This window comes from Bos javanicus, chromosome 5 (assembly GCF_032452875.1).
Source record: "Bos javanicus breed banteng chromosome 5, ARS-OSU_banteng_1.0, whole genome shotgun sequence".
Lineage (NCBI taxonomy): Eukaryota > Metazoa > Chordata > Mammalia > Artiodactyla > Bovidae > Bos > Bos javanicus.
The window spans coordinates 31,608,369-31,636,363 of NC_083872.1; the positions used below are offsets into that span (position 1 = coordinate 31,608,369).

Here is a 27,995-nt window from a genome sequence, read left to right on the forward strand (position 1 = left end):
GAGTTTGGGTCTGGCTCGTAATTCTCCATCTGAAGATTCCCCAACATTTTTCGTCATGTTCTTTTCTTAACTGTAGCAGATAATCAGGAGTTGAGGTATGAATAACAATCCACATTACAGTAAGGCTCCAAGAAGAGTCTTTTCTTGAGAATAACAGTATGTTAATGGCACATATTTCCATTTTTCCTGTCCGGAGATTATATGACAGTGTCCTTCCCCTATGCAGTCATATCAGCAGCAGGTATGGGAGGACGGTTAGGCTGCTTCACCCAGATTTTAGCTTCAATAGTATGTATTTCATTTGTGGACCCAAACCCTCTATCACCTCTGACCGTTAGTAAGGTGGGAGGTTCTCCATTTTGTACTTTGTCAGTTACAAATGGAAGAATCAGCAACTGACAACTTGATTATGTTTATTAATAAGTAGATCATCCTTTTCCTCATTCTAGTTACAGTCTAGGTCTGTGACTCCCCCACAGACACAAATCCATGTTAATGCTAAACTGAAGCATTCTTGGATTAATTCAAAGTGTCTGGGAGACATTTTAATTGCAATACCAGTTGAAATAGCACATACCAATCCTTTAGTAAGTTTGTGTTCAGATGTAGGTGACAAATCCAGTCTGGAGGCCTCAGGAGTAGCTCAGTAAGGAGCTAGTGCTCCTGGGCTGATTTTCTAATTCTAGCTGTCTCAGGATGGAAGTCTGTTTTATGAATCTGTACGTTCAGAATAGTCATCTTCATCAAAGGAGTTTCTAATTCTCCTATAGGTCTATTATTTAAAATATTGAGGGCAGTATTTAAATTAGTCCTTCAGTTTTTATAAGAACCCTCTCCAAGTTTAATTAATTGCTATTTAAACAGATCATTCATTCTTTCAGTCAAGCCAGCATCTTGAGGATAATAAAATATGAAAAATCCATTGTACATTATGTTCCTGGACAAACTCTTGTATTAACTTACTTTAAAGTGTGACCCATTGTCACTCTGAATTTGAAGTGGAACACCGTAATATAGATGAATTATCTCTAGTGTTTTAATAGTATTACTCTGGCTTTCCCCAAGGGAATGGTCACTAAATACTCAGAATAGGTGTCCACAGCAGCACACACACTGGCACCCTTCTTCCCAAATTAATGGACCAATATAATCAGTTTGCTGTATTTGCCCAGGCAGCTTGCCATGTGCCACTTGTCCTTTACTGGTTGTGGCAAGCTTCTATGCTTAATTGTTGACAAATTGGACATTGTAAAATAACATTTAATGAGATCTATAGTGAAAGAAATAGCTCGATCCTGAGCCCACCTGTATGTTGTTGTTTCTCCCAAATGGCCACATTTTTGGTGTGCGCATGAAGTCGAACATTTTAAGTTGCTGGAGTCTGGATCAACTTCTGCTGCTTGAATTCAGGTTTGTTCATTTCTAATAGAGTTATACCATTATTTCCTAGAATTTGGGACACTGTGAGCATCTACATGAAAGACTGAAACAGTAGTAGTTTGAACAGTTTCCCAAATGTCAGACCATAATTCCTTTCCCCATAGCTCTTTGGAGTGAATTCGCCAGTTATTCTTTACGCTTAGGGGAAGCCAAGTGGCCAATCTGTTCGTTGGCTACTGGCCAAGAGTCTGTATAAATATGACATTCTGTTAAATTGTCTTGTTTTCGAGCCTGATATACTGTGTATAATTCAGCAAATTGACTGTTCTTAGTATGACTGTTTCCAGCCTCTGGAAATTTCCTGTTCTAGAAACCCAAGGGCTCTATTTTGTTTTTTCCATAAGCTCCAATTGGCATATAGTTCATTGATTGATACAGGTTATTTTATGTCACAGGGTATCTGCTCTCCATCCAAAGATAGATTACTGAGATAAGCTTTAGAAAAATTAAGTTAAATGTCTTAGCAATATAACAGCAAGGAGCTATCTGGGAAGTAAGTCTTGGTCAACATAGATCTCAGTTAACAAAACTAGAATTTACTATTAAGTGAAACAATTTTTTGTGAAGGCATTAACCCTCTAGTGAGGGTTAATGGTTAGTCCCATCAAACAAAAAATGAGGTTTATCAGGGAGCCGGGAAAAGTCAAGCAGCCATCTTGGATTTCCCAGTCCCCTGACTGATTTATAGCCTTTGTTTACCTGTTTTAAATTCCTTGATTTAGAAGTAGACAGTTGCCATGTTCTAAGAACATCAGGATAGCAAAAGTCTGACAATGAAAGATTAATTATTTGTAGAAGCAAAACGAGCTTATCTCTGTGTGCCACAGTCTTCATAGATCATTGTGAAATATTCATTTACTTTACCAAAGTTGCAAAAGATTTTAGAAACAAAGGCGATGAAATTCTCACAGTCTTGTTATCAAAAGCCACATCCCAAGAAAGCTGTTCTCTTAACGAGAAAACCAAGTTCCAGTCTGATACAAGCTTACTGTTAATAACAAAATTTGTTTATCTATTAATAGTTAATTTAATCTTCAAGATTTCTGTAAATCTTGAAGAGGTGATATTTTTACAAAGTTGTTATTCAGTCGCTAAGTCATGCAGCATGCCAGACTTCACTGTCCTTCACTATCTCCCTGAGTTTGCTCAGACTCATGTCCATTGAGTCAGTGATGCCATCCAACCACCTCATCCTCTGTCTCACCCTTCTCCTCTTGCCGTCAGTCTTTCCCAGCATCAGGGTCTTTTACAGTGAGTTGGCTCTTCACATCAAGTGGCCAAAGTATTGGAGTTTCAGCTTCAGTATCAGTCCTTCCAGTGAATATTCAGGGTTGATTTCCTTTAGGATTGACTGGTTTGGTTTTGTTGTCTAAAGGACTCTGAAGAGTTTTCTCCAGCACCAGTTCGAAAGCATCAGTTCTTCGGTGCTCAGCCTTCTCTATGGTCCAACTCTCACATCCCTACATGACTCCTGGAAAAACCATGGTGTGTGTGTTAGTCACTCAGTTGTGTCCAACTCTGCAACCCCATGGACTGTAGCCCACCAGCCTCCTCTGTCCATGGCATTCTCCAGGCAAGAATACTGAAGTGCGTTGCCATTCCCTTTTCCAGCGGATCTTCCCAACCCAGGAATCAAACTCAGGTCTCCTGCATTGCGGGCAGATTCTTTACCATGAGCACCACCAGACCTACTATGGAAAAACCATAGCTTTGACCGTACAGACCTTTGTTGGTAAAATGATGTCTCTGCTTTTTAATACACTGTCTAGGTTTATCATACCTGTTCTTCCAAGGAGCAAGCGTCTTTTAATTGTTTTTACAAAGCCATCAGAATAAAGCCATAACTAAAATGACAAAAGACTTTACTTAATAATTTTATTTATTTATTTTTTGGCTGTGCTGGGTCTTCATTGCCGTGTGGGCTTTATATAGTTGCGGCGAGTGGGGGCTGCTCACTAGTTGCGGTGCACAGGCTTCTCATTGTGGTGGCTTCTCTTGTTGTGAAGCAAGGGCTCTAGAGCCTGCTGGCTTCAGCAGTTGCAGCGCTAGCGCTCAGTAGTTGCCATTCCAACTCTAGAGCACAGGCTCGATGGCTGTGGTGCACGGGCTTAGTTGCTGTGTGGCACGTGGGATCTTCCAGACCAGAGGTGGAATTCAAGTCTCCTGCTTTGGTAGGTGGATTCTTTACCACTGAGTCACCAGCAAAGCCCTATTATGTTAGGGAGACTTTGCTAAAGCATAATTATTCTTAATAAAATTTGATTTAAAAGCTCTTATCTCATTTACATTTTCTTTCCTTAAAAATTTCTTCACATTGAGTTACTTTCCTTGCTGACAGATTTGTAAAGGAAACAGCAAGATTTTATTTAGCTTTACATTAAGCCTAGGCACAGTGAACATATTCTACTGATTATTATACGATGATTCTAAGACAGACATATAAGACATATTAAGAATCTATACTGATTAACTCAACAGACTTAAACCATCTTCAATAGCAGATATCGACTTCGTACTAAATATTTCCCAGATCCTGTGGTCCTAAACTTTATCTTGGCCAGTTTTCTAGATATTTAGCTTTCATTTGTAAGCACTTACTTTTTAAGTCAGTTAAATAGAGCTCATTTACAAGTAAACCTTAGCAGTGTTATCCAAGGACAAAGACATACTGAGACAGACACATATATCCAGACAGGCGGTGGTTTCAGTTTCTGTTTGAGATTTAAAATGTCTCTTGGTCTCTTTTCCCCCTGTCATTTCCTGAGACTGAACTTCTTTTTGTTAACCTTGCCGTGCTCCTTTCGATATTTAACTCGTGCAGCCTTTACAGCAGCTTTTTCAGCTACCAACTGGAAAATGGACACTTGGTCAGCTAAAATGTAGTTTTGACATTATAACGTGAACAATCAACCTTGCAGGTCGCATAATTCTTTCTCCAGTTTTGACTTCTTTTCAACCAGTTTTAGTTTGGCTTCTTCAACCTTATGGTAGGCAGAGAGGATCCAGCCTCTCTGATCCATCATGGTACATTCTTGTTCTTTCTCACTTGGCAAGAGCCACAAACATTCAATAACTTTTAAAGGTTCAGCCCTCTTTAATTTGGGGTCCCAATTGGGGTTCCAATTCTCATACAGTCCAGTGGATATGTCCCATTCAGTAGCCAACAAGAAGTAAGGCACATCTTCCCATCTGGAAATAAAGACTTATTTAATCTTAATGTCTTTCTTCTTAAAGAGTGGCATTTTGCTTCACGAATCCTGCTCACAGTGCCAATTTATGTTTTGCCAAAAGTTTTACTTTCGTTTTAGGTTCGAAGGATTCATTAACAAAAGAAACCACTCGTTACACACAAATAAACAATTTCATTTTTTTATAGAAGATTATTTGACTTAATTTCAATATACAGTCATTAAAAGAAAAGAAATAGAAGTGTAACAGTGTATACATCACCAAATTGGGCTGACAACCTACATCCAGACTTGAACAGCCGTGAGAAGTTAACAGCAATCTGGAGGCCCAGTTGGAAAAGATCAGGGTGGTACATCTACCCCACGGGTGAGACTTCAGATTGCAGTTTTGGGGGCTCCTGCTTATTATAGTCCTATGCTGTAAACTGATGTCTTCATCAGTTTGCTAGCAAAAAAGAGGCTCTGGTTTTACTTTACAATGCTGTTGATTTCATCTTGTTAGTCATAAGACTTCTTAGACCCTGGAGGTGGGACCGGGCTGGCCAGGTCCTTAGGGGCTTAGAGATTTCAAGTCACATTCCCTTTCTCTAAAGTGCCTCTTGACTTGCTGGTAATGGTTGGTGTCCTTGCCAGGCAGACATGTAGTCCAGGCAGAGTCCGGGCAAGGTCAGAAGTCACTCAGAGGCCTGCTGCCCTACTTGTGAAGTCTGAACAAGACTGGTGGTGGTGGTTTAGCTGCTAAGTCATGTCTGACTGAGCCCGCCAGGCTCCTCTGTCCATGGGATTTCCCAGGCATGAATCCTGGAGTGGGTTGCCATTTCCTTCTCCAGAACAAGAGAACAAGGTTACCCTATTTTAATTTCCCTAACAGTCCTTTAAAAAAAAGTATATAGAGTGCTTTGATAAAACTTAATCTCATTTTAAATAGAAAGCTGTCTACTTAACGTCTAGTGGCTACTTAAAAGTAGCTTTTAATGAGGGTTCATTGAAGGATTGATTTAGGAAGTGGGCTTGGGTTAATGGATAGAGGAGAAGATATTGTAAATAGAAGGGAAAGCATAACAGGAGGTGATGAAAATTGAGGTAAGCAAAGAAGTTGGTTTAAAACTTAGTTCTTTTTTAGAACTACCTTGCTCTAGAAATAAATAATAAAAGTGATTTATTTTCTCTTCATCCAGTCTGTGGCTCCAGCAGCCTTATTTTTAGCAGCCAAAGTAGAGGAGCAGCCAAAAAAATTGGAACACGTCATCAAGGTAGCACACACTTGTCTCCATCCACAGGAATCACTTCCTGATACCAGGAGTGAGGTAGGGGGTTGATTAATTGCATACATCTGTTTTTCTTAATTTATTTTGATCATAACTTAGTTTTACAACTTTGATTTACTGAAATCTCAATGGGGACTGTTAAATGAACTTTTAGTGTTTGTTTTTTCCTTAAAACATAGAAATTTTATGGTAAAAGTTAATTGTATTTTTTCTGGTAAAATTGGAAAGTGCATAAAAAGAAGAAAATATATTAACTAGATATAATTTGTACCACAGATATATAAATGAACCAGTATTTCCAGCTTCTTTTCTATAAGTAGTTGTACATGTATATATTTTATACCTACTTTTTTCACTTACTGTATGTCAAATATTTCCCCGTCAGTTCTCCACTTTCTTTAAATATTGATACAGAATTTCATCATGTACATACATATATTTTAACCATTATCTCTTAAGATAATTTCCAGCTTTTTACTGGAAATATCTCTATGGAGAACATTATTTTTGTTAATGAATTTTTAAAAAATGGATCCTGTCATTTATATGTTTAAGTTTTTAACAAATTCAAGTATGCTCATCTCCCCTTCTCCTAGGAGAATACTGTTGATTATAATTCAGATATATATCCTTCTACCCCTTTATCCTTTGTGTCTACATATAGCTTCCCCTGCCTCCCCCCTTCCATCTTTCCTTGACCTTATGAAGAAGGGAAACTCTCCTGGCTTTAGAATTCAGTGACTGGGGAGCAATGAGTTTGAAGAAAAACTACAGATTTCTGTACCAGGTTATTTGTTTGTTGCAGTGGATGCACTTCAGAGAGAAGTGGAATTGTGGAATCACAGCTCCTAGTTATATGAGTCAAGTGTTTAAAATAGCAGTGTCTTGACTTCATTTTCTTTCTGGGCTGCACCAGAGTAGTTTTGTTGAAAAGTTGTTGGTCTGAACTTTTATTTATGTTTAAGACTACTAACTGCCATTGGTCCGTAGAATTGACCAAATAACAAAATTTTATTGAAATAAAAAGTAAAATCCCAACTTTTTTTTCTTTAAAGTATATTTACATGACTTCTCACCTGAGTCTGTCTTATGAGGTGAATCGGAGAAGATACTTTCTTCATTATATGGAAAGGAGAGCTACCGTAGGTTAAGTCCTTATTGGACTCACTAGAGATCATAAAGTTCAGTGGAAAGTTAGCAGCAACATAAGTCTCTTAACTCTTGGCTCAAGCTTCATTCTCCTAGAGCTCTATACCAGTGCTGTCCGATAAAAATATAAGGGAAGTCACATATGTAATTAAAATGTTTAAGGTTTTCATTAAGCTTTTATTTTAAATTTTTATTTAAATTTAAAATTAATTTAACATATTTTATATAGCATTTTGTTTAACTCCAAAATATAGTCATTTCAGCATAGAGTCAATTTTAAAACATTATTAATGAAGTGTTTTTTAACATTATTATTTTTTAACTAAGTCTTTAGAATTCATTGTGTATTCTACATTCATAGCACATTTCAGGTGCTTGATGGCCATGTATGAATAGTGGCTACTGTAATGGCTGTACAAATCTGAAGGATTTTTGTTTGTTCCATTTTCTTGTGAACTCCTCTGTGAATTTTAAAAATCTAGCATTACTCTAAAAGGAAAGTTTAACAGGAATCAAATGTTTGAGATTGCGTACAGTACTGTGGGAAGGCTGTGCAGTGTGTTTTGATGATGTTAAAAAAAAGGCATGTTAATATTTTAATTTTAAAAAAGGTTTTAATCTGTATCATATGAACATTATAACCTAAAATGTCAGTCTGAAAATGAACCAGATATCTGGTGTTTATTCTGTAGCCCTTTATAAATAAAGTGACATCTTTTGCTGTACCACTTATTTATCTATTTCTTTTTTTAAAGGAGAATCTGTTAGGGATAAGGATTAATTTCAGTTCCTACTTTCCCTCATAACTGCACCCTTGCCTTTTGTGGCTTTGGTTTCCTTTGGAGGTTGTTATGATAGAATTGTCTACACTTTATGTTATATACTGTGTCTTTTTGGGGAATAATTTATGTGTCTTCTCACACCTGCAGGCTTACCTGCAGCAAGTTCAAGATCTGGTGATACTAGAAAGCATAATTCTGCAGACTTTAGGTAAGTTTATTTTCCTTTAAAACACTAAAGAAATATGTATGCAATATAATGTTTTTCTAATTTGCAAAATAGGAAACAGGAAGAATTTCTTGGGAAGGTTTTTGTACTTTGTAGAGATTGCTTAACCCTGCCACAGAGAGAATGAAGACACCACTGACCTTTGAGATAGCCATTAGCAGGTTTTTTCTGCTTGTTTTTATTCTAGGATTCATGATTTGCTTGATAAGATTTGGGAGTTTTTAACTTTCTGATAAATAATGGCAGAAACTATCTAAATAACTTTTTTCCTTCCAGGAGTTTTCATAGTCTGTCCTTATATTTAGATAATTTTAAAATTGGTAATTAGCGTTCAAAACAGTAGAGTGGAGATGGAGGAATTCAAGCTAAATTGAATTGATGGGCTAAATAACTGATGATGTTCTGTTATTATCTATTATTATTTTCATCAGACTGCCTTTAAAAGCTTAGCAAATATGGAAAATAAAGATTTTCTAGTTCTTTTGGGCTCTCATTTGTCTCTTTAGACAGAGTATTTCATGAGTCATGTTGGAAAGTTGCTGATCAGCCTGTATTTTTTGCATATACACCTATACACACAATGAATTCTTCAAAGTTTATCTCTGAAATTAGTTTCTGCTAATTTTTACTTTAAATTAGTTATCTTCAAGGTAACCATACTTTAAGGGACAATGATGTTTTTCTGCTGGGATACATTTTAATATTTTACTGTGAAAATCTGTAAAATCTAACTTGTGAGAATCAGTTGTGCTTTTAGAATAATTTGCATCAAGTAAATTTTGCAATAGAATTTTCTTCTTTTTTTTAGTCAGTTTGCCTCAGACTTTATTTTTAGTTTTTGGGCGTGCTGCACATAGCTTGTGGGGTCTTAGTTGCCTGACAGGGATTGAACCCCGGCTCTTGGCAGTGCAAGTGTGGAGTCCTAACCACTGGACCGCCGGGGAATTGCCTAGAATTTCTTTACTCGTACTAGATAATTTTATTTACATACACAAAAAGAAATTTCTTCGAAAATTTTTATAGACATACTACATTTTGGTTAAGATCATTTAGAGTTAGATAAAATGATTGGTACTAATGATGATTGAGATGATGAAAAGGAAGAAGACTAAGGTAAGAGAGGAGTAGGTTTTAAAAATATTTTCTAAAGGTTAAGCTTTCACAAATAATCATTATGTAACTGCTTCTTTTCCAATCATATATTCTGTTGTCCCTAAGAACATGCTTTGTATTCAGATGTTATTGATAGTTCAGGGATCTTGAGACTCTATTAACTTCATTATCTGAGTGGTGCCTTTGAAGATAATCTTAAGAGTGTGCTGCATACTTTATGTGACTCTCAGCCTCTCAATAGGCAGTTTTGGGACCAGAAAATGAGAGAAGCTTTCAATGATGACTCAGATAAAAGCAGTATAAAATATTTTGAGTATCTTTAGGTTTTTTAACCAGTTACTTTTTTTTAGGCTTTGAACTAACAATTGATCACCCACATACACATGTGGTAAAGTGCACTCAGCTTGTTCGAGGTAAGGAATCCCAATCCCAACCTGAGATGCTATCCTAAATTGTTTTACCATTTAGATGCTAAGATTTATTGTGGGTTAATACATAATACAGCTGCTTTGGCCAAAATTTAAATTAAAAAACCTACCTGGCTTTTAAATTTCAAAGTGAGTGGTTGGAGCTTTTCTCTTGAGTTCTTGTAGTGTTTTTAGGTGATCTCCAGATAAAAGTGAGTGAGTTTCTTGTTTGTCAAAGCTGGAGGCAGATTTTGAAAAGTCACTAAAATCAAAGTATCCAATAGCAGTTTTAAGGATGTCTTGGGAATGAAAGGTGAAGTCTCTCAGTCGTGTCTGACTCTTTTTGACCCCGTGGACTGTAGCCTACCAGGCTCCTCTGTCCATGGGATTTTCTAGGCAAGAGTACTGGAGTGGGTTGCCATTGCCTTCTCCAGGGGATCTTCCCAACCCAGGTCTCCCATGTTGTAGGCAGATGCTTTATGGTCTGAGCCACCAGGGAAGTGATCTTAATTTGATTCTAGGGTTGATTGTCCTGGACACTGTTAAAGGCTACCCAGAAGGCCATGTAGAATTGATTTGAACTTACTTTCATCATTGTTAATTCATTGGCAGACTTGCTTTTTATTCTAATTTAACTTTAGTAGCCATGATTGCATTAAACCTAGTTCTTCTTTTTATTCAAATAGTAATATCAAGAAAGAAAATCTAGATACCATTGTGCATTTAAACGTAATTTCTTGTTTTGCAGATTTTCACTAATAATTGGCCTTATCATGTATTTCATCTGAAAATTCAAGTTTTTTGAGTTCTTTATATTTTGAGAGCATAAAAGGTTTACATTGAGCAAACATAGTGTTAAACAGAAATGGGTTAAATATGTTAATATTTCATCTAAGGAAGATTAAAATTTACTTTGTCACCCAGACAAATTTTTTTGAAGGAGGAATTTTTTTATTGTAATATGCTTAAATAATTTATGTCATTTGCTGATTTTTTCCAAATATATAAAGGTCTTCTGATCTTGCCTCCAGATTAGTTCATCCCCTAGCTTAGAATTTCTTAGTTCTTAGTGGACTCTTGTATCAGGATCTCTGAGTTACTTGTTAAAAATGCTCATTGTTACTACATCCTTCTCCAAAAGTGTTGAGTTAGACTCTAGGGAGGATGCCCAGGAATTGGATTTTAAATATCTAATCCTTATACCTGGTGTGCAGAATAAAGCTTAAGTCCCTAAGTCTGGAAGCAGCATAATTGTTACTGTAGTTAAAAATCACTTAAACTGTTTCATTTGACAGTGGAATGTAAGCATCAGGTGGTCAGAGACCATGTCTGTCTCATTTGCCATTGTATTCTCTGCCTTGCAAATAGTAAATGCTTACTAAATAATTATTGAGAATGAATGGAACTAATAATCTCCCCCCCCCTTTTTTTTTTAGCAAGCAAGGACTTAGCACAAACTTCTTACTTCATGGCAACCAACAGGTTTATATTTTAATATTTTTCTCTTCTCTTTTTGGGATAGTACTTTACTTGGGTTGGAATTGTCACTTTTTGTTGGGTATATGGAAAGATGATAGGTCTGGCACTTAGTAAACTAGGAGCCAAAGATCTAGTCAAGGATCTCTGATATTAATAGACTGTGTTATAGACAAGTCCATGGTAAATGTTGATTTTTCTGCACAGTTGTCATGCGTGCCTTAAAATTTCCATGCTGCTTTTTAAATTTGTTAAGGTGATAAAATATTTTTGTTGCTGATTGATAGCCAATTTAATTCTGCATTTGTTACTTTGCATTTAAATATCCAAGAGCATAGTTTTGAAAGTTTATTTAAACTTGGATTTCATTGCCAGTTGGTGACTAAAATGTAGTTTGGAGGATTCTGCTGTAATTGTGGTATTTTAAAAGGTACTTTTTGTCTTCACTCACTCCCAGATAAATGGGCACATATATGTGCTAAGAGTTGTGATACTTTTTCTTTCTTGTTCCCTTTTTAAAGAAAAAAATTAACACATAACTTGTATTACCAAATGATTTGCACATTCTCATCTCCAATCTACTATGTAGTTCTTGGAAACCAAAGATACTCCTAATGACCGTCAAGGCTAAGCAGTTCATTTTTATAGCCTGATGGGAGAGATTTTAAAAATAAACTATCAAGTATATTCACACTTGAGAGAGTGATTATCTATTCATTATTTAAAAGAGACCAGACCTATGACTGGCAAGAAATAAGATAATTTTTAGGATAGTTCCTTAAGTATTTGATTTAGGGATTGTACATCTTAAAAATGTTAAAATTTTTCTTATGTTCTGACCTTATTCTTAGGATGATTAATCCTTATTTAAAAAAACTTGAGTACTCAGTCTTTTATTTTTGTTTTTATTTTTTCCGGTCCTTCATCAGTGTGTGGATTAAATGATGTATAGTCAAAAAAATTAGACAAGTTGTTACCTGAGCAGATGGGTTAATGGAAAGATTGGGTTGGGTGTTGGATCAGAGCACTGGCTATTTCTTGCCTTTCTTGCTCTCCAGTGTTTTTTTCTTTTTCTTTTTTTTACTTTTTTTTTTTTTTTTTTAATAATGGAGAGTTTTTTAACTTTGGGTTCAGAATTGAGAGCTCATGACACTCTCTTGTTTCCTTCCCTCTGATGTCAGCCTGCATTTGACCACATTTAGCCTGCAGTACACACCTCCTGTGGTGGCCTGTGTCTGCATTCATCTGGCTTGCAAGTGGTCCAACTGGGAGATCCCAGTCTCAACTGATGGGAAGCACTGGTGGGAGTATGTTGACGCCACTGTGACCTTGGAACTTTTAGATGGTAAGTTTTAGAGGAAGGGACCTTGAAAAGCACTTGCTCTTGATCTGTCACATACCTGGCCAAAGGTGACTTGATTCAGATGAATACAGTTAGTTGAGGTTATCCTTGTTTCATTACTTCTGCCTCTCTGAGTTTTTCTTAAATGTTCTAATTTCATTTGTAGAACTGACACATGAATTTCTACAGATTCTGGAGAAAACCCCCAACAGGCTCAAACGAATTTGGAATTGGAGGGTAAGAATTATTGCTGTCACTTTCTTTTGACTGTACCAGTGAGATACCAGATACGGATATGTACCCTAGGTTTGGAATTTCCACTTTTTATAGTTATGCAACAGTTATGATTTCAACTTCATAGCTGGGATACTGGCTCAGAAATCCATTGATGTAGGTAACAGCAGGATTTATTTTGTGTTTTGCAACTCTTCGTGGTTTAGTCATTTGGTCAGCAACGTTGGTTGAGTATTTTTTTGTGTGTAGAGAGTGGGAAGGGGGAAAATTTGGCTTTTCGGAGACATAGAATGTTGGCTTCTTATATAGGAAAGATACAGAGTTAGGAGGTTAGAGCTGGTATTGTAATTTTATCTTTGACATTACTTGCTTTTAAATGGATTTTCGAATTTTGTTTTTATATAGATCACAGTTCAAAGTTATGTTTCAAGTATTCTTGAAAGTCTTATTTATGATTAACGAAATAATTCTCTCTTTTTTTTTTTTTCAGTGTCAGAAAACTTAAAAGTATTCCTTGCATTTCTGAGAATTCTAGACTGAGGATGCTTAATTTTCTTAATTTTCTTTCTCCTAAGTTGAGTTATAGAAAATGAGTTTGCCTAGGGTTCAAAGGAGATTTGAGAGGACACAAGTCTTATCCTTTACTTTTGTGTAAAACTTTACCAAAATTTCTAGAGTTCTAGACTAACTGTAATCGTAAGATAAGGATGTTCATGAATGAATACAACTTCATTATTTTTATTGCCTTGTAGCGGGATCTTAGTTTCGTGTGTGTGTATATGTGTGTGTGTGTATGTGTGTGTGTGATCAGTTGTTTCTGACTCTTTGCGACCCCATGGACTGTAGCCCACCAGCCTCCTCTGTCCATGGAATTTTCCAGGCAAGAATACTGGTGTGGGTTGCCATTTCCTCCTCCAGGGGATCTTCCCAACCCTGGGACTGAACCCACGTCTCTTGCGTCTCCTGCAGTAGAAGGTGGATTCTTTACCACTGCACCAGTTGGGAAGCCCCTAGTTTCATGACCAGGGTTAGAACCTGGGACCCTGGCAGTGGTAGCACCGAGTCCTAATCACTGGACTACCAGAGGATTCCCACAATATTATGTTTCACTGTAGGTACTATGTTGTACAGAGGATCTCTCGGGTATATTCATCTTATGTAACTGAAACTTTTTGCCCTTTGACTAACATGTCCTTGTTTCCTCCTTCCCTCAGTCTCTGGAAACCACTATTCTACTCTCTACAAGTTTGACTATTTTAGATTCCTTACATAAGTAAGATCACATAGTACTTGTCTTTCTGTGTCTGGCTTGTTTTACTTAGCAAAAGGTCCTCCAGGTTCATTTATGTTTGTTGCAAATGGCAGAATTTCCCTCTTTTTAAATTTTTAAAAAAATTTTAAATTGTGGTAAAATACAAATAACATAAAATTGACTGTCTTAGCCATTTTTAAGTATACAGGTATTACATGGATTTATACTGTACTCCAGTGTTCTTGCCTGGAGAAACCCAGGGACGGGGGAGCCTGATGGGCTGCCGTCTATGGAGTCGCACAGAGTTGGACACGACTGATGTGACTTAGCAGCAGCAGCATACTGTTCTGCAGTCATTATTACCATCTATCCCCATAACTTTTCATTTTATAAAACTAAAACTCTATAACCATTAAACAATGACTGTCTATTCCCTGACTCTGGCAGCCACGATTATATTTCATTATTTAGACTATTGTTAGTACCTGTAAACCTCATGTAAGTGGAATCATACATTATTTGTTTTTTTGTGACTGACTTATTTCAATTAGCACATCCTCAAGGTTTGTCCATGTTGTAGCATATGGTGGAATTTTAATTGTTCTCTTAAAAGGCTGAATAATCTTTTGTGTGTTTGTACCACATTTTATTTATCCATTCTTCCATCGATAGACATTTGGTTTGTGTCTGCATTTTACCTTTTGTATGTAATGCTGCAATGAATATTGGTGTATAGTATCTCTTTTGAGACCCTGCTTTCTATTCTTCTGGTATATACCCAGAAGTGGAATTGCTGGGTCATATGCTAGTTCTATTTTTATTTTGTTGAGGAACTGTTTTCCATACTGGTGTACCGTTTTACATTCCTACCAAACAGTTCACAGAGTTCCAATTTCTTTATATCTTTGTTAACACTTGCTGTTAATTTTTTTTTTGGCAGTAGCTGTCTAAAGGATGTGAAGTGGTCTTTGATTTGCAGTTCCCTAATAATTAGTGATGTTAAGCATTTTTCATATTCTTATTGGCCATTTGTGTATCTTCTTTGGAGAAATGTCTACTCCAGTCCTTTGTCCATTTTCAGATTGGGTTGTTTGGTTTTTGTTGTTGAGTTTTAGGAGTTCTTTGCACATTCTGGATACTAATCCCTCATCAGATATATAATTTACAAATATTTTCTCCTATGTGTGTTGCCTTTTACTCCAGATAGTGGCTTTTGATGCACAAAATTTAAATATTCCCATGGAGTTCTTTTTGGGGAGGGGTGTGGTCACCTGGCCTTTTCTATCATATCTAAGAAGTCATTGCTAAATGCAATGTTGTGAACCTTTTATTCTTTGCTTTCTTCTAAGAGTTGAATATATGTATTTTTAATTGGAGGATAATTGCTTTACAGTGTTGTGTTGGTTTCTGCCTTACAATAAGTGAACCAGCCATTGTTGTTCAGTTACAAAGTCATGTCTGACTCTTTGCAACCCCACGGACTGCAGCATGCCAGGCTTCCTTGTCCTTCACTATCTCCTGGAGTTTGCTCAAACTTGTGTCCGTTCATGCCATCCAGCCATCTCATCCTCTGTCGTCCCCTTGTGCCTTCAATCTTTCCTAGCATTGGTCTTTTCCTTTGAGTTGGCTCTTTGCATCAGGTGGCTAAAGTTTTGGAGCTTCAGCATCAGCATCAGTCCTTCTAATGTATATTCAGGGTTGATTTTCTTTAGGATTGACAGCTTTGATCTCCTTGCCGTCCAAGGGACTCTGAAGAATCTTCTGTAGCACCACAATTCAAAAGCATCAATTCTTTGGTACTCAGCCTTCTTTATGGTCCAACTCTCAGATCTGTACCTGACTACTGGGAAAACCATAGCTTTGACTATACAGACCTTTGTTGACAAAGTGATGTCTCTTCTTTTTAATACACTATCTAGGTTTGTCCATAGCTTTTTTCCAAGGAGCCAAGCATCTTTTAATTTCATGGCTACAGTCACCAACTGCAGTGATATTGGAGCCCAAGAAAATAAAATCTGTCACTGTTTCTACGTGGTAATGTATATATTTCAGTGCTACTCTCAATTCATCCTACCTTCTCCTTCCCCCACAAGGGGAAGTTCTCTGTGTTCACAAGTCTGTACTCTGTGTCTGTTCCTGCCCTGGAAATAGGATCATCAATACTATTTTTCTAGATTCCATACATATGCGTTCATATATGATATTTGTTTTTCTCTTTCTGACTTATTCTGTATAACAGGTTCTACGTTCATCTACCACAGTTTAACTGCCTCCAATTCATTCCTTTTTGTGGCTAAGTAACATTCCATTGTATATAGGTATCACAATTTCTTTTATCCATTCATCTGTCGATGGACACCTAGGTTGCTTCCATGTCCTGGATATTGTAAATAAATAGTGCTGCATTGAACATTGGGGTACATACGTCTTTTAGGATTATGGTTTTCTGAGGTATATGAGTTTTACTGTTTTGGATCTCAGTTTGGATCCTTTATCTGTGTTAATTTTTGTATATGGTATTAGGTAAGGGTCCAGTCTCATTCTTTTGCATGTGGATGTGTAGTTTTCCTAGCACCATTTGTTGAAAAAACTGTCCTTTCCCCATTGAATGGTCTTGGCACCCTCGTCAAAAATCATTTGACCATGTATGACAACGTTTTTTTCTGGACTTCTGTTTCATTCATCTATATGTCATTACCCCACTGTTCTGATTACTGTGGCTTTGTAGTAAGTTTGGGAATCAGGAAGTGTGAGTCTTCCTGCTTGGTTTTTCATTTTTGAGATTGTTTTGTCTATTCAGGGTCCTTTGAGATTCCATATAAATTATAGGATGGATTTTTTATTTCTGCAAAAAATGTCGTTGGAATTTTGATAGTGATTGCAGAAGTCTATACATTGCTTTGAGTATGCACATTTTAACAATATTAATGTTTGAGTTAATGTTTGGATCGAGTACGCCGGATGAGTTTCTGGTTATGTTTTCCATAATACCTTTCACCAGTGTTCTGCAGTTGTCACTGTGCAAGTCTTTGTGTGTTAGTCACTGAGTCGTGTCTGACTCTTTGTGACCCCATGGATTGTACAGCCCACCAGCCTCTTCTGTCCATGGGATTTTCCAGTCAAGGATACTGGAATGGGTTGCCATTTCTTTCTCCAGGGGGTCTTCCCAACCCAGGGATTGAACCCGGGTCTCCTGCATTGCAGTCAGATGCTTTACCGTCTGAGCTACTAGGGAAGCCCATGCAAGTTTTTACTTGGTAATTTCTAAGTATTCTTTTTGATGCTGTTGTAAATGGGATTGTTTTCATATAATTTCCTTTTCAGATTGTTTACTGTTCATTCAGGGAATTGTAACTGAATTTTATTTATCTTGCTACTTTGCCTAATTCATTGATTAATTCTAATAGAATTATAGAAAATAATTTTTTGATGGAATCTTTGGGGTTTTCTGCATATAAGCTCATGTCATCTGCAGACCAGTAATATTACTTCTTCTTTTCCAATTTGATGCCTTTTCTTTCTTTTTCTTGCCTGATTGCTGTGGCTAGGACTTCCAGAAGTGTATTGAAAGTGAGCATCCTTTCCTTATTCTTGATATTAAGGAAAGTTTTGAGACTTTAACCATTGAATATGATATTCACTGGGTTTTTTATATATGGCTTTTATTATGTTTAGATAGTTTGCTTATATCCCTAGTTTGTTGAGTATTTTTATGTTGAAAATGTGTTGAATTTTGTCAAATGCTTTTTCTTCATGAATTGAGACGATCATGTATTGTTTTTTTTCCCCCTTCATTCTGCTTATGTGATGTGCTTGTGTACGTGCTCAGTCGTGTCTCACTTTTTGTGACATAGCATATCAATTGATTTCCGTATGTTGAACTGTCTTTATATTCCAGGAATAAATCCCACTTGGTCATGATATGTAGTTTTTAAAATAGGCTGTCAAATTCATTTTGCTAGTATTTCGTTGAAGATTTTTTATCTATGTTTTTAAGGGATATTGGCCTGTAGTTTTCCCTTCTTACAGTGTTTTAGTCTGATTTTGGTTATCAGGGTGGTGCTCACCTCATAGAATCAGTTGGGAAGTATTCATCCTCTTATTTTTTGGAGTGTTTGAAAAGGATTGGTGTTCCTTCTTGTGGTGGCTTCTCTTGTCACGGAGCACGGGCTCTACGTGTGCAGGCTTCAGGAATTGGAACTCACAGGCTGAGTAGTTACAGGTCAAGGGCTCTAGAGCCCGAGCTTAGTAGTTGTTGTGCATGGGCTTAATCCCATGTCATGTGGGATCTTTCTGGACCAGGGACTGAACCTGTGTCCCCTACATTGACAGGCAGATTCTTAACTACGTGACCACCAGGGAAGTCCCCAAATTTTATTTTGATTTTTCTCTATTTTTCTTTTCTCCATTTTATTCTCTGCTCTAATCTTTATTGCATCTTTCTCTCTGCTACCTTTGTTCTTTTTCTAGTTCCTTAAATTGTAAGTTTGTTATTTTGAGATGTTTGTTGATTTGTTTTTGTGTTTCACAGCTTGTGGGATTTTAGTTTCCTGATTTTAGTGTGTTTATATCTGTAAATTTCTCCCTTAGCACCACTTTTGCTACATCCCTTAAGTTTTGAAATGTTGTACTTTTGTTTTCCTTTTTCTCTTAAGTATTTTCTCATTTCCCTTTTGATTTCTTTGATCCATTGTGATTTTTTCCCCCCAGTTTTCACTAACTTTTATCTCATTTTGATTTTTAGTATGATATGTGTCTTTTAAAATCTGTTGACTTAAGTTTGCGGCCTAACATATGGTCTGTCCTGGAAAATGTCTCATATGCACTTAAAGAATGTATGCTGCTCATTTGGGGAGAGTGTTCTGTATATGTTTGTTGGATCTAGTTAGTTTATTTAAGTCCTATTTCCTCATCCTCTTGTCTGATCTATCAATCATTGTGAAGGGGGTATTGAAGTCTTCAACTATTACTGTAAAGCTGTCTATTTTTCTTGAATTCTTTTAGGTTTTGGCCTCATATATTTTGATGGCCTGTCACTAGGTATGTAAATGTTTATAACTGGTGTGTCTTATTTCTGTACCTAGCCTTTTAACATATATAATGTCCCTTCTTTGTCTCTTAAAACCTTTTTTGATTTAAAGTCTATTTTGTCTGCTCTTAGAATAGCCATGCATGTTCTCATGGTTACTGTTTGCATTGTGTTTCTTTTTCCATCCTTTCATTTTGCTTGTTTGGGTCTTTGGATCTCAGTGGCATATAGATAACTGTAAGTTGGAGTTCAAGCATATGTTTTTACCCATTCTACAAATCTGTCTTTTCCTTAAGAGTTTAGTCCACTTACACTTAAAGTAATTAGAGATAAGGAGAGACTTACTTCTTTTACTTATGGTATTTTTTATATAGGCATACCTAGTTTCATTGCACTTCGCAGATAATTGCACTCTTTATAAGGAAGGTTTGTGGCAATGAAAAGGTCTGTTTGTGCCATTTTCCCAACAGTATTTGCTCACTTTGTGTCTGTTACATTTTGGAAATTCCTGTTATGGTGATATGTAATAATATTACTACTACAACTCAAATGATGGTTAGCATTTTTTACCAATAAGGTATTTTAAATAAATGTATGTGTTTTTTTTTGTTTTTGTTTTTTTAAGAAATAATGCATTGCATATTTAATAAACAACATAAGGATAATTTTTATATGCACTGGGTAATGAGAAGTTTTTTGTGGCTTGCTTTATTGTGGTGGTGGTGGTTTAGTTGCTCAGTCTGTCTGACCCTTGCTACCCTGTGGACTATAGCCCACCAGGCTCCTCTGTCCATGGGATTTCCAGGCAAGAATACTGGAGTGGGTTGCCATTTCCTTCTCCTGGGTATCTTCCCAAGCTGGGGACTGAACCCGGGTCTCCTGTACTGCAGGCAGATTCTTTACCGACTGAGCTACCAGAGAATTCCCTGACTTTATTGTGATTAGCTTCATTGAGATGGTGTGAAACTGAACCCACAGCATCTCCACAAGTATGCCTGTGTGCCTTAGAGCTTTTTGTTCATTTCCTGCATTACTGTTTTTTGTACTTAGTTGATTTTTCATAGTGAAAAATGTTAAACTTTCTTGCTCGTTTTTTGTATTCTAGGCTGTTTTCTTTGAATTTATCATGGGATTATCTTTGACATCCTAAAGTTATAGTACTCTGATTTTTTTTTTCGTTTGGTTCCTCAGACTTGATATAATTTCCATTGTGCTGTCTTCAAGTTTGCTGATTTTTCTGCCTCATCTGTCTTTTAAATCCTCCAGTGCATTTTTCATTTCAGTTATTGTACTTTTCAGCTCCAAGATTTCTTTCTAGTTTCTTTAAACATTTTTATTTTCTTTTTAAATCTCTTTATCTCATTTTGTTAACATGTTGTTTTCTTAACTTTCAACTTCGTTTCCTTAAGTGTCTTTAAGGCAGTTATTTTAACATCTTTGCCTAGTAGATTTGCCATTGGGTCTTTTTCAGGACAGTTTCTGTTGATTTTTTTTTTTTTTCCTTTCGAATGGGCTATACTTCTTGCTTCTTTATATGCCTTGTGATTTTTCGTTGTTGAAGATTGAATATTTGAATCTAATAACACGGTAACTCTGGAAATCAGATTCCCTCACTTTCCTGGGGTTTGTTATTTTTTATTTTTGTATATTTGGGCTGGTGGCTTGATTTTTCAGGGATATCTCTGTGCTGAAGATTAGCCTGATGTGTAAAATTATGGACTTCTCTTTTCTGAGCCTTCTCCTAGACATTTCTGTATATGTAGTTTTTAAATTTTCTACCATAATATCTGGCTCCCAAAGAGGGAAAAGGAAAAAATGAAGTGGGGAAGGAAAGGTGTTGGCCCTTTGTATCTGGGGAATTCACTTCAGCCAGAGGAGGAGGGGATCACAACAATGGAGGGAGGTGCAACAGTGGTCTCCTGCCTGTTTGTACCTCTGTGATTGAAAGCAACAGTCAGCGATCAGAGCACAGATCTCCAATATTTGCCAGTCAGGCTTCCCCAAGCTGTGAGAAAGGTACTATAGGAACAGATGCACAGCTACCTGGGGCTGAGAGCTGAAACTGAGGGAAATTAAACCCAATTATTTGTCCATGGCTTACTTACCCTGGAAATTACAAGCCTTCAGCAGACTGCAGTGTTCCAAAATAGTTATATCAAAAAGATCCTGCCTGTGAAGTTGTTGTTTAGGTGGGAGACAGATTTTTGGGGCTTCCTACTCTGCTGTCTTCACAGAATTGCCCTCCTCTTTTAAGGCTAAATGATACTTCATTGTATGTACAGGCCACATTTTTAAAATCTGTTCTTTTTTGTTGTTGGACACTTGGCTTGCTTTCATACCTTAGGTATTGTGCCTCTTTGCGATCTTGTGATTCTTGATTGAAGTTTAAAAAATTTTAAATCTCCTGATGGTAATAATTATCAGTCTCATGTTAGAGTAGCCTTCTGGTTATGGGCTAGCCCAATTCCCAATGCCACAGCAGACACAGTCTACTCATTTCAGTGTTTTTTTCCCATATGATGAATTACTTAAATTGAAAAAAATGCTATTTGCTCTATTCTAGGCATGGCAGGCTGACAGGAAAACAAAAGCAGATGACCGAGGAGCAGATGAAAACTCTTCGGAGCAGACAATCCTTAATATGATTTCCCAGAGCTCTTCAGATACAACTATCGCAGGTTTAATGAGCATGTCAGCTTCTTCTACCACAAGTGCAGTGCCTTCCCTTCCAGCCACTGAAGACTCAAAGAGCAACTTAAGCAACGTGGAGATGTTGTCAAGTGAGCGTTGGCTGTCCTCCCACCCTCCTTTCAAGGTAGAACCTGCTCAGGGTTATCGGAAGAGTGAGAATTTAGCACTTGTAGGAGCTGATCATTCCTTACAACAGGATGGTTCAAATGCGTTTGTTTCCCAGAAACAGAATAGTAAGAGTGTGCCGTCAGCTAAAGTATCACTGAAAGAATACCGTGCAAAGCATGCAGAAGAGTTGGCTGCCCAGAAGAGGCAACTGGAGAACATGGAGGCCAATGTGAAGTCACAGTATGCGTATGCTGCCCAGAATCTTCTGTCTCACCATGATAGCCATTCTTCGGTCATTCTGAAAATGCCCATAGAGGGCTCAGAAAACCCTGAGCGGCCTTTTCTGGAAAAAACTGACAAAACAGCTCTCAAAATGAGAATCCCAATGACAGGTGGAGATAAAGCTGCCTCTATAAAACCAGAGGAGATAAAAATGCGCATTAAAGTTCACACTGCAGCTGATAAGCACAATTCTGTAGATGATAGTGTCACAAAGAACCGAGAGCACAAAGAAAAGCACAAAACTCACCCATCTAATCATCATCATCATCATAATCACCACTCACACAAACACTCTCACTCACAGCTTCCAGCTGGTACTGGGAACAAACGTCTGGGTGATCCAAAACATAGTAGCCAGACAAGCACCTTAGCACACAAACCCTACAGCTTGTCTAGCTCTTTCTCCTCTTCCAGTTCTTCTCGTAAAAGGCCCCTCCCTGAAGAGACTGGAGGGGTGGCGTATGATCATTCAACCAAGACCGCCAAGAGTGCTAAATCCTCTTCCATAAATTTCTCCTTCCCACCTCTTCCTACAATGGCCCAGTTGCCTGGGCATAGCTCAGACACAAGTGGCCTTCATTTTTCACAGCCCAGCTGTAAAACTCGAGTTCCTCACATGAAATTGGATAAAAGCTCCACTGGGGCCAATAGTCACAATACACCCCAGACCACAGACTATCAAGATACTGTGAATATGCTTAACTCCCTTCTCAATGCCCAGGGTGTTCAGCCCACTCAGCCCCCGGCGTTTGAATACGTTCATTCTTATGGAGAATATATGAATCCACGGGCTGGTGGAATGTCCTCCAGATCTGGCAACACAGACAAACCCCGGCCGCCACCTCTACCATCAGAACCTCCTCCACCGCTTCCACCCCTTCCCAAGTGAAAAAGAAGAAGAGAAAAAAGCTTCTTTAAAAACGCATTTGTTTTTAAACTACTGATTCTGGACTAAGAAAAGGACTTCTCATATGAAATATGTCACCCTTGTTGGACTAGGGAATAAATTAATATTGAGACATAGGTGGGAGGATGGTTGAGGGCCTTGGTTGTTAATGTCTCCTGCCTCAGAAATTTAACTATTTTATTATAGTTTTTACTGGTATTGGAGAGGTGAGAATGTGTTAAAGCTGTGAATGATTCAGAATACTTTCTCTCTTCTTGGCCTCTCCACCTCCTAATTAGGTTGATTAGAGTTGATATCTTCCCTCTTCTTGCCAGGACTGAAATATGGAGGGTTTGTTTTATCAAACAGTTGTGGATCCTTTTGGTGTTTAATATATAAGAAGAGAGGAAGTATTTAAACATCAAAATCTTTTAAGAGACTTTTAAAAAATAATTTAAAGAAAGTAAGTTATCTGTTTAGTTTTTTTTTTTTATATAATTGGGGAAGGGGTAGGGATTTTGCTGTGTGTATGAGATGCACAGTAATGAGTCCTTCCGGGTGGGATTGGAGGGTTGGGGGTGTGTGTAGGTGGGTTGGGAAGATAGGATTTTGGCCATGAGTGCTGAGACAGGCTCTGGCCACTTGAAGTGTTTCGACCTGTAAGTGTGTATATAAGTGTGGGTATGTGTGATATTAAGTGTGTGTGTGTTTAAAAATCATGTTTTATCTTTCCCTCCCTGTCCTTCACCATTTCTACTTCTCGACAGTCTACTAGGGAGAACACGGTGTGGCCTTTTTGAGCATAAAGGGAGGAAGAGGCATATATTTGGTGTGATATTTTCCCCTATTCTTTATGTTGTAATTGAAGGTAGCCTTCTAAATTCTAGTTTGGGCAGGTGCAGCCAATAGTCTGATATTGGACTCTTATACAGACTTCCTTTTTTACCCTCTTTTTCCTTTTGATAGAGAACAAAGATGGGATTGAGGAAGAAGGCTGGAGAGCTAGGCTGGCTTCGGCCCTACAGAATTGTATTGTGTTTTTTTTCCCCCCATGTTGGGCTTTTGGAAAGTGTTCAAGTGAGAGCAGTCTCAGGGTCCCTGAATGGAAGTGGGGTGTGCTATCCTTTCAGTGAAGCCCAGACCATATGTGAGCATAGTTCTGGGAGAAGCCATGGAGCTAGAGGATACTGAAAACAATGAAAATTGTGATTGGGAATTTTTAGGACATTATATTTTAAATTATATTATGAATGTAAGACTTTCTGTATGTCTGAAGGGAAGCAGCTGCATCCTCAATTTTTGCAGTCTATATGACTTCAGAGATCGAAACTTACGAATTTAACAGTGCTGATGCCATGAGGGTGAGCAAGCCTAGCCTACAGATAACTGTTATGTTTAGATTGTCCATCTTTGGTGGCTTTAATTCTAGGCAGAAGTTCTTCTGGAGATTTCTAAAAGTCCTTTAGAAAAATGGATCAGGAGTCCTGTTCTTATGGGTACTTAATTGTCCCATATTTTAGGAGTGAATGTTTTTGTTGAAAGAAATCTTTCAGGGGGCTAGAAAGAATTCTAAGCCAAGTTGTCCAGCTGAAAATGCCACCAAGTCACAGATCATTTCATGTGATATTCTTCAGTCTTCATGGTGTTTTTTGCTATGGAAAAGGTGATGCAATTTGAATTTGTCTTCTTGATTTTAATGCAGCTTTTTTCACACCAAATATTCTTTATGGATAAATTGAATTTTTTCATTGAAAGTCATAGGGAGATAGGAGTTTTGTGTGTGCTGCTGCTTGCCAGGAACAGGTTGGGGAGAAAACTGAGGCAGTTGGAATTGCTGATGCACTGGCCTAATACAGGAGGGAATTTGTACAATAAACCTTAACCGAAGATGAGTTAGTGTCCTTCGTCTCTGCATATTTTAACTGTCTAGAGTGCCTGCTATTGCTGTGTAAAGTGAGCTCTCTGCTGATCGATACACCAGTAATACTTTTGACTTGGAATGTCACTTTACTTTTACAGATGACATTTTCCTCTTTTTCCTTGATATTTTCTGTGTTATGTTTGGTAATTGGTAGATGCGTGATGTGTTTACTAAATTTAGGCTGTTCGTTTAGATTTTGTTTGGTGGAGTCAGCTTTCTTCCCTGACCTTTAAAGGTTATTTAGTTTGCTTTTGTATCTTTGTGGAAGTGATGATCACTGATTTGATTATGAAAATGTCTCTTACAGCTTTAAGTTTTTCTCATGAAATGTCACATATTTTCTAATCACATTCACTTCCTCACCACAGACATACATATCCACTTGGCCTCAGCAGTTCTTCATGGCAGTCTGTAGTTAGTTCCTTAGAACTTTGTCAGGAGTGACCTTGAAAAAAATGCTTACTAGAGCCTAAAAGCTGCTTTCTGCTGTATAGTCTGGCCTTTGCACTAGTAGATCATTGCTGATATAGGTCAGTTTAGAGACTTTTCTATATTAGTGCCTCCTGATACTGTTTTAAGATACCTGCAGTGTCTGCTTTTGTATCTCTGCATATGTTATGAGCCTCCTTATGGGCTCTGCATGAAGTGTTTGCTGCATTGTCTTTGGGTTAGCAGATGTCCCTGTCAACTAGCATGCATGTTGTCCAAATTCCATAAACTTAGGCTTCATGAGGTTGTGTGGTTTCTAAACACTGTGTCGTCTTTTACCCTCACCACTTCAAAGGGTGAAAAACAGGATTTATACATCCAAAGTTAGTCTAGTAAACATGGCTTTCCCCCCCTCTTTTAACCTAGACTATCAAGGATAAGTGGTGATAAGCAGGCCTGGAGCCTCAAGTTCTATAAATCTCATTCCTGAAACTTTGCTTGAATCTCATGTTGGCAAAAACGATTATCTGTGAATTGTTCGTAGGACTTTTAATCAGATAACCTGTGTTGCTGTTTGCTTACCTTTAGTGAAGCATTAATCTAAAGCTACGTTGGTCTTCTGAAGTATCAGTTATGCTTTTGGGGTTTAGAAAATACATAGGAATTAGTCTGGTCTTTTTACTTGAATCAGTGTGTTTCCATATCTGAGACCCTCAGCTTCCCCCCCCCCTTTTTTTATGATTTTAGTGTTTTCATTTAATGTATCCTTTTACATAGTTCTGTATTATTGGCTTCACCAGTATTGATAGAAAAATTAAATCTCCAGGTGGAACAGCAATGGATTAGAATATAAAAATAAAATCCTGGTAACATCAGTGCTGGATTTACTTTCACCTCTGCTACCTAATTCCCCATATTGAAAATCCATTCCCCTCTTTGTTCCTGGACAAAAGCCGATTATAGTTGGATTCTAAACATACCTGTGTTTCCCACAGAAACAGGGGACTGTGGGAACTTGGGAACTGATTTAACTTTTAAAAGGATTATTCCTTTGTTGATAATCTGTTTTGATCTTAATGCCAGGGAAAAAGGATTCTCCAACATCTTTAAGTTGGAATATAAATGTTATTGTCTTGGGGTTGGGAGAATTTAAGCAGCCTATGCAACCCTTCACATGGTGAGAAGTAAGCCCTCTGCAGTCCCACTAAACGTTTAGTGACTGATGCCTCCCCAGATTTCTTGTGTTGCTGCTTGTCAACACCCAGCTTTTAACTGAGTATCTGTTCCTGGTGGTTTAAAGAATGTTCATGTTGTATCACACTGTCAGTTTTATCTCTCTATCCCTATGTGGGATAAAAAGCCTGGTACTATAATCCTGCCTGATAGAGTGGTCTTGAGTGAGAATTATTTTTAAGTGGGAGACCCTTCCATTTTAATGTCTCTAAAGGAATGTTTACTGAAAAGTGGTGTCTACTCTTCCTGTTTTTAAGTGTGTATTCATGGTGAATGAAAAGAGAAAGACTTGGGTTTTCTGTTGCCATATTAAGCATGGAGAGGGATGCTTGACAGCATGCTAATTGAAGCCAGAGCAAGTATGTCTCCATCAGGTTATCAGGAACTGTTCAGTTGAAAGCTGAGGCCTTAACTGATTAGTGGTTGATCACATTGGATTTGGTTACAAGATGGAAGTGCTGGCTGGGTTAAGCACACAAAAGAATGCAGCTGACTTGACTTAGTGTTAACTTAGGTTCTGGATTTGAAACTGACCACCTCCTCACCCTACTCCCCACACCTAAAACTTTTCTTATCAGACCAAAGAGCAAAGAAGGAAAAAAAAAATGAAACACTTTACCAATCTGTGTCACTCAGGTACAATTTTGTGGTGATATTTTTGTCTTTTTTTTTTTTTGTATTACTCTTAAGAGTCCTTTCTCAGCATATTATTCTGCTCTTGCCTCTGTCTTCCTCGGGGCACCTCAGTTCTGGATGCTACTCCTGGGATCTCTACTGTTGTTATGTGAATGATAAGATGTAAGTGACCATTACAGTAAGGGCTCTTTGTAAAAAATTTTAAAAAATGTTTTTAAAAATTTAAAAAGTACATTGTATACATTTTATAGTCTGGCTATCAATTTGATATTTTGCTGTCAAGTATGTTTCTCAATCTGTATTTATCCATCCCATCAATAAATGTTAAACACTCATCTGATGATCATTTATGTGTGCTGAGTCTTCAAGTTAGTCTTTAACTGTCATTTCATTGATACGATAATAGTTGTCTTAGTTTTGGTAGTATAGTATGTACTTTCTTACTGCACAGGATCCTGTGGGAATTGAGTTCAGTGGGAATACCTAAGATTTGATCATCACAGTGAAGCTGACAGTGTAAGTATGATGTGGCTGAGGGGAGAAACCCCTCATTCTACACTGTCACATGGGTACCTGGAAGGATGCCTGGCACACAGAGAAACAGACAGCTCTAACAGAAGATAGCAACATGTACTGCTTATCTAGTGAGTGCTCTCAGTGATTCATACTTGTATATTTGGTTCTTTGAAAAAATCTGAAATGTTGGTATAGACAGCAGTGCTTTTATAAGAAAAAAGTTAATAGCCTCTGATAGTGAATACTCACCCTTTTCCTGGGAAATAAAATCACATATACAAGGTAATTCTTGTAAATTACACATTTAAATGGAAAGAATTTTTATGCTATAATGATTAAATTATTTTTTAAAAAGTTAGGAGTAGCTATAGTTTAAAAGCCCTAAAA

At 37.4% G+C, this 27,995-nt stretch overlaps 1 protein-coding gene across 4 annotated transcripts in view; it reads left to right on the forward strand.

Moving 5' to 3' along the window:
- The window catches only part of CCNT1 (cyclin T1), a 40,725-nt gene extending 13,287 nt beyond the window's left edge, over nt 1-27,438 (forward strand). Inside the window, exons 3-9 of one of the 4 annotated variants that reach the window (XM_061416290.1) lie at nt 5,807-5,935; nt 7,975-8,035; nt 9,517-9,579; nt 11,010-11,055; nt 12,231-12,394; nt 12,558-12,628; nt 21,470-27,438. In XM_061416290.1, the coding sequence (XP_061272274.1) occupies nt 5,807-5,935; nt 7,975-8,035; nt 9,517-9,579; nt 11,010-11,055; nt 12,231-12,394; nt 12,558-12,628; nt 21,470-22,876 (1,941 nt within the window). In that variant the 3' untranslated portion in view covers nt 22,877-27,438. The remainder of the gene's footprint in view (nt 1-5,806; nt 5,936-7,974; nt 8,036-9,516; nt 9,580-11,009; nt 11,056-12,230; nt 12,395-12,557; nt 12,629-21,469) is intronic. The other 3 variants (XR_009736385.1, XM_061416291.1, XM_061416293.1) reach the window with 3 other exon arrangements.
- The last annotated feature ends 557 nt before the right edge of the window (nt 27,439-27,995 follow it).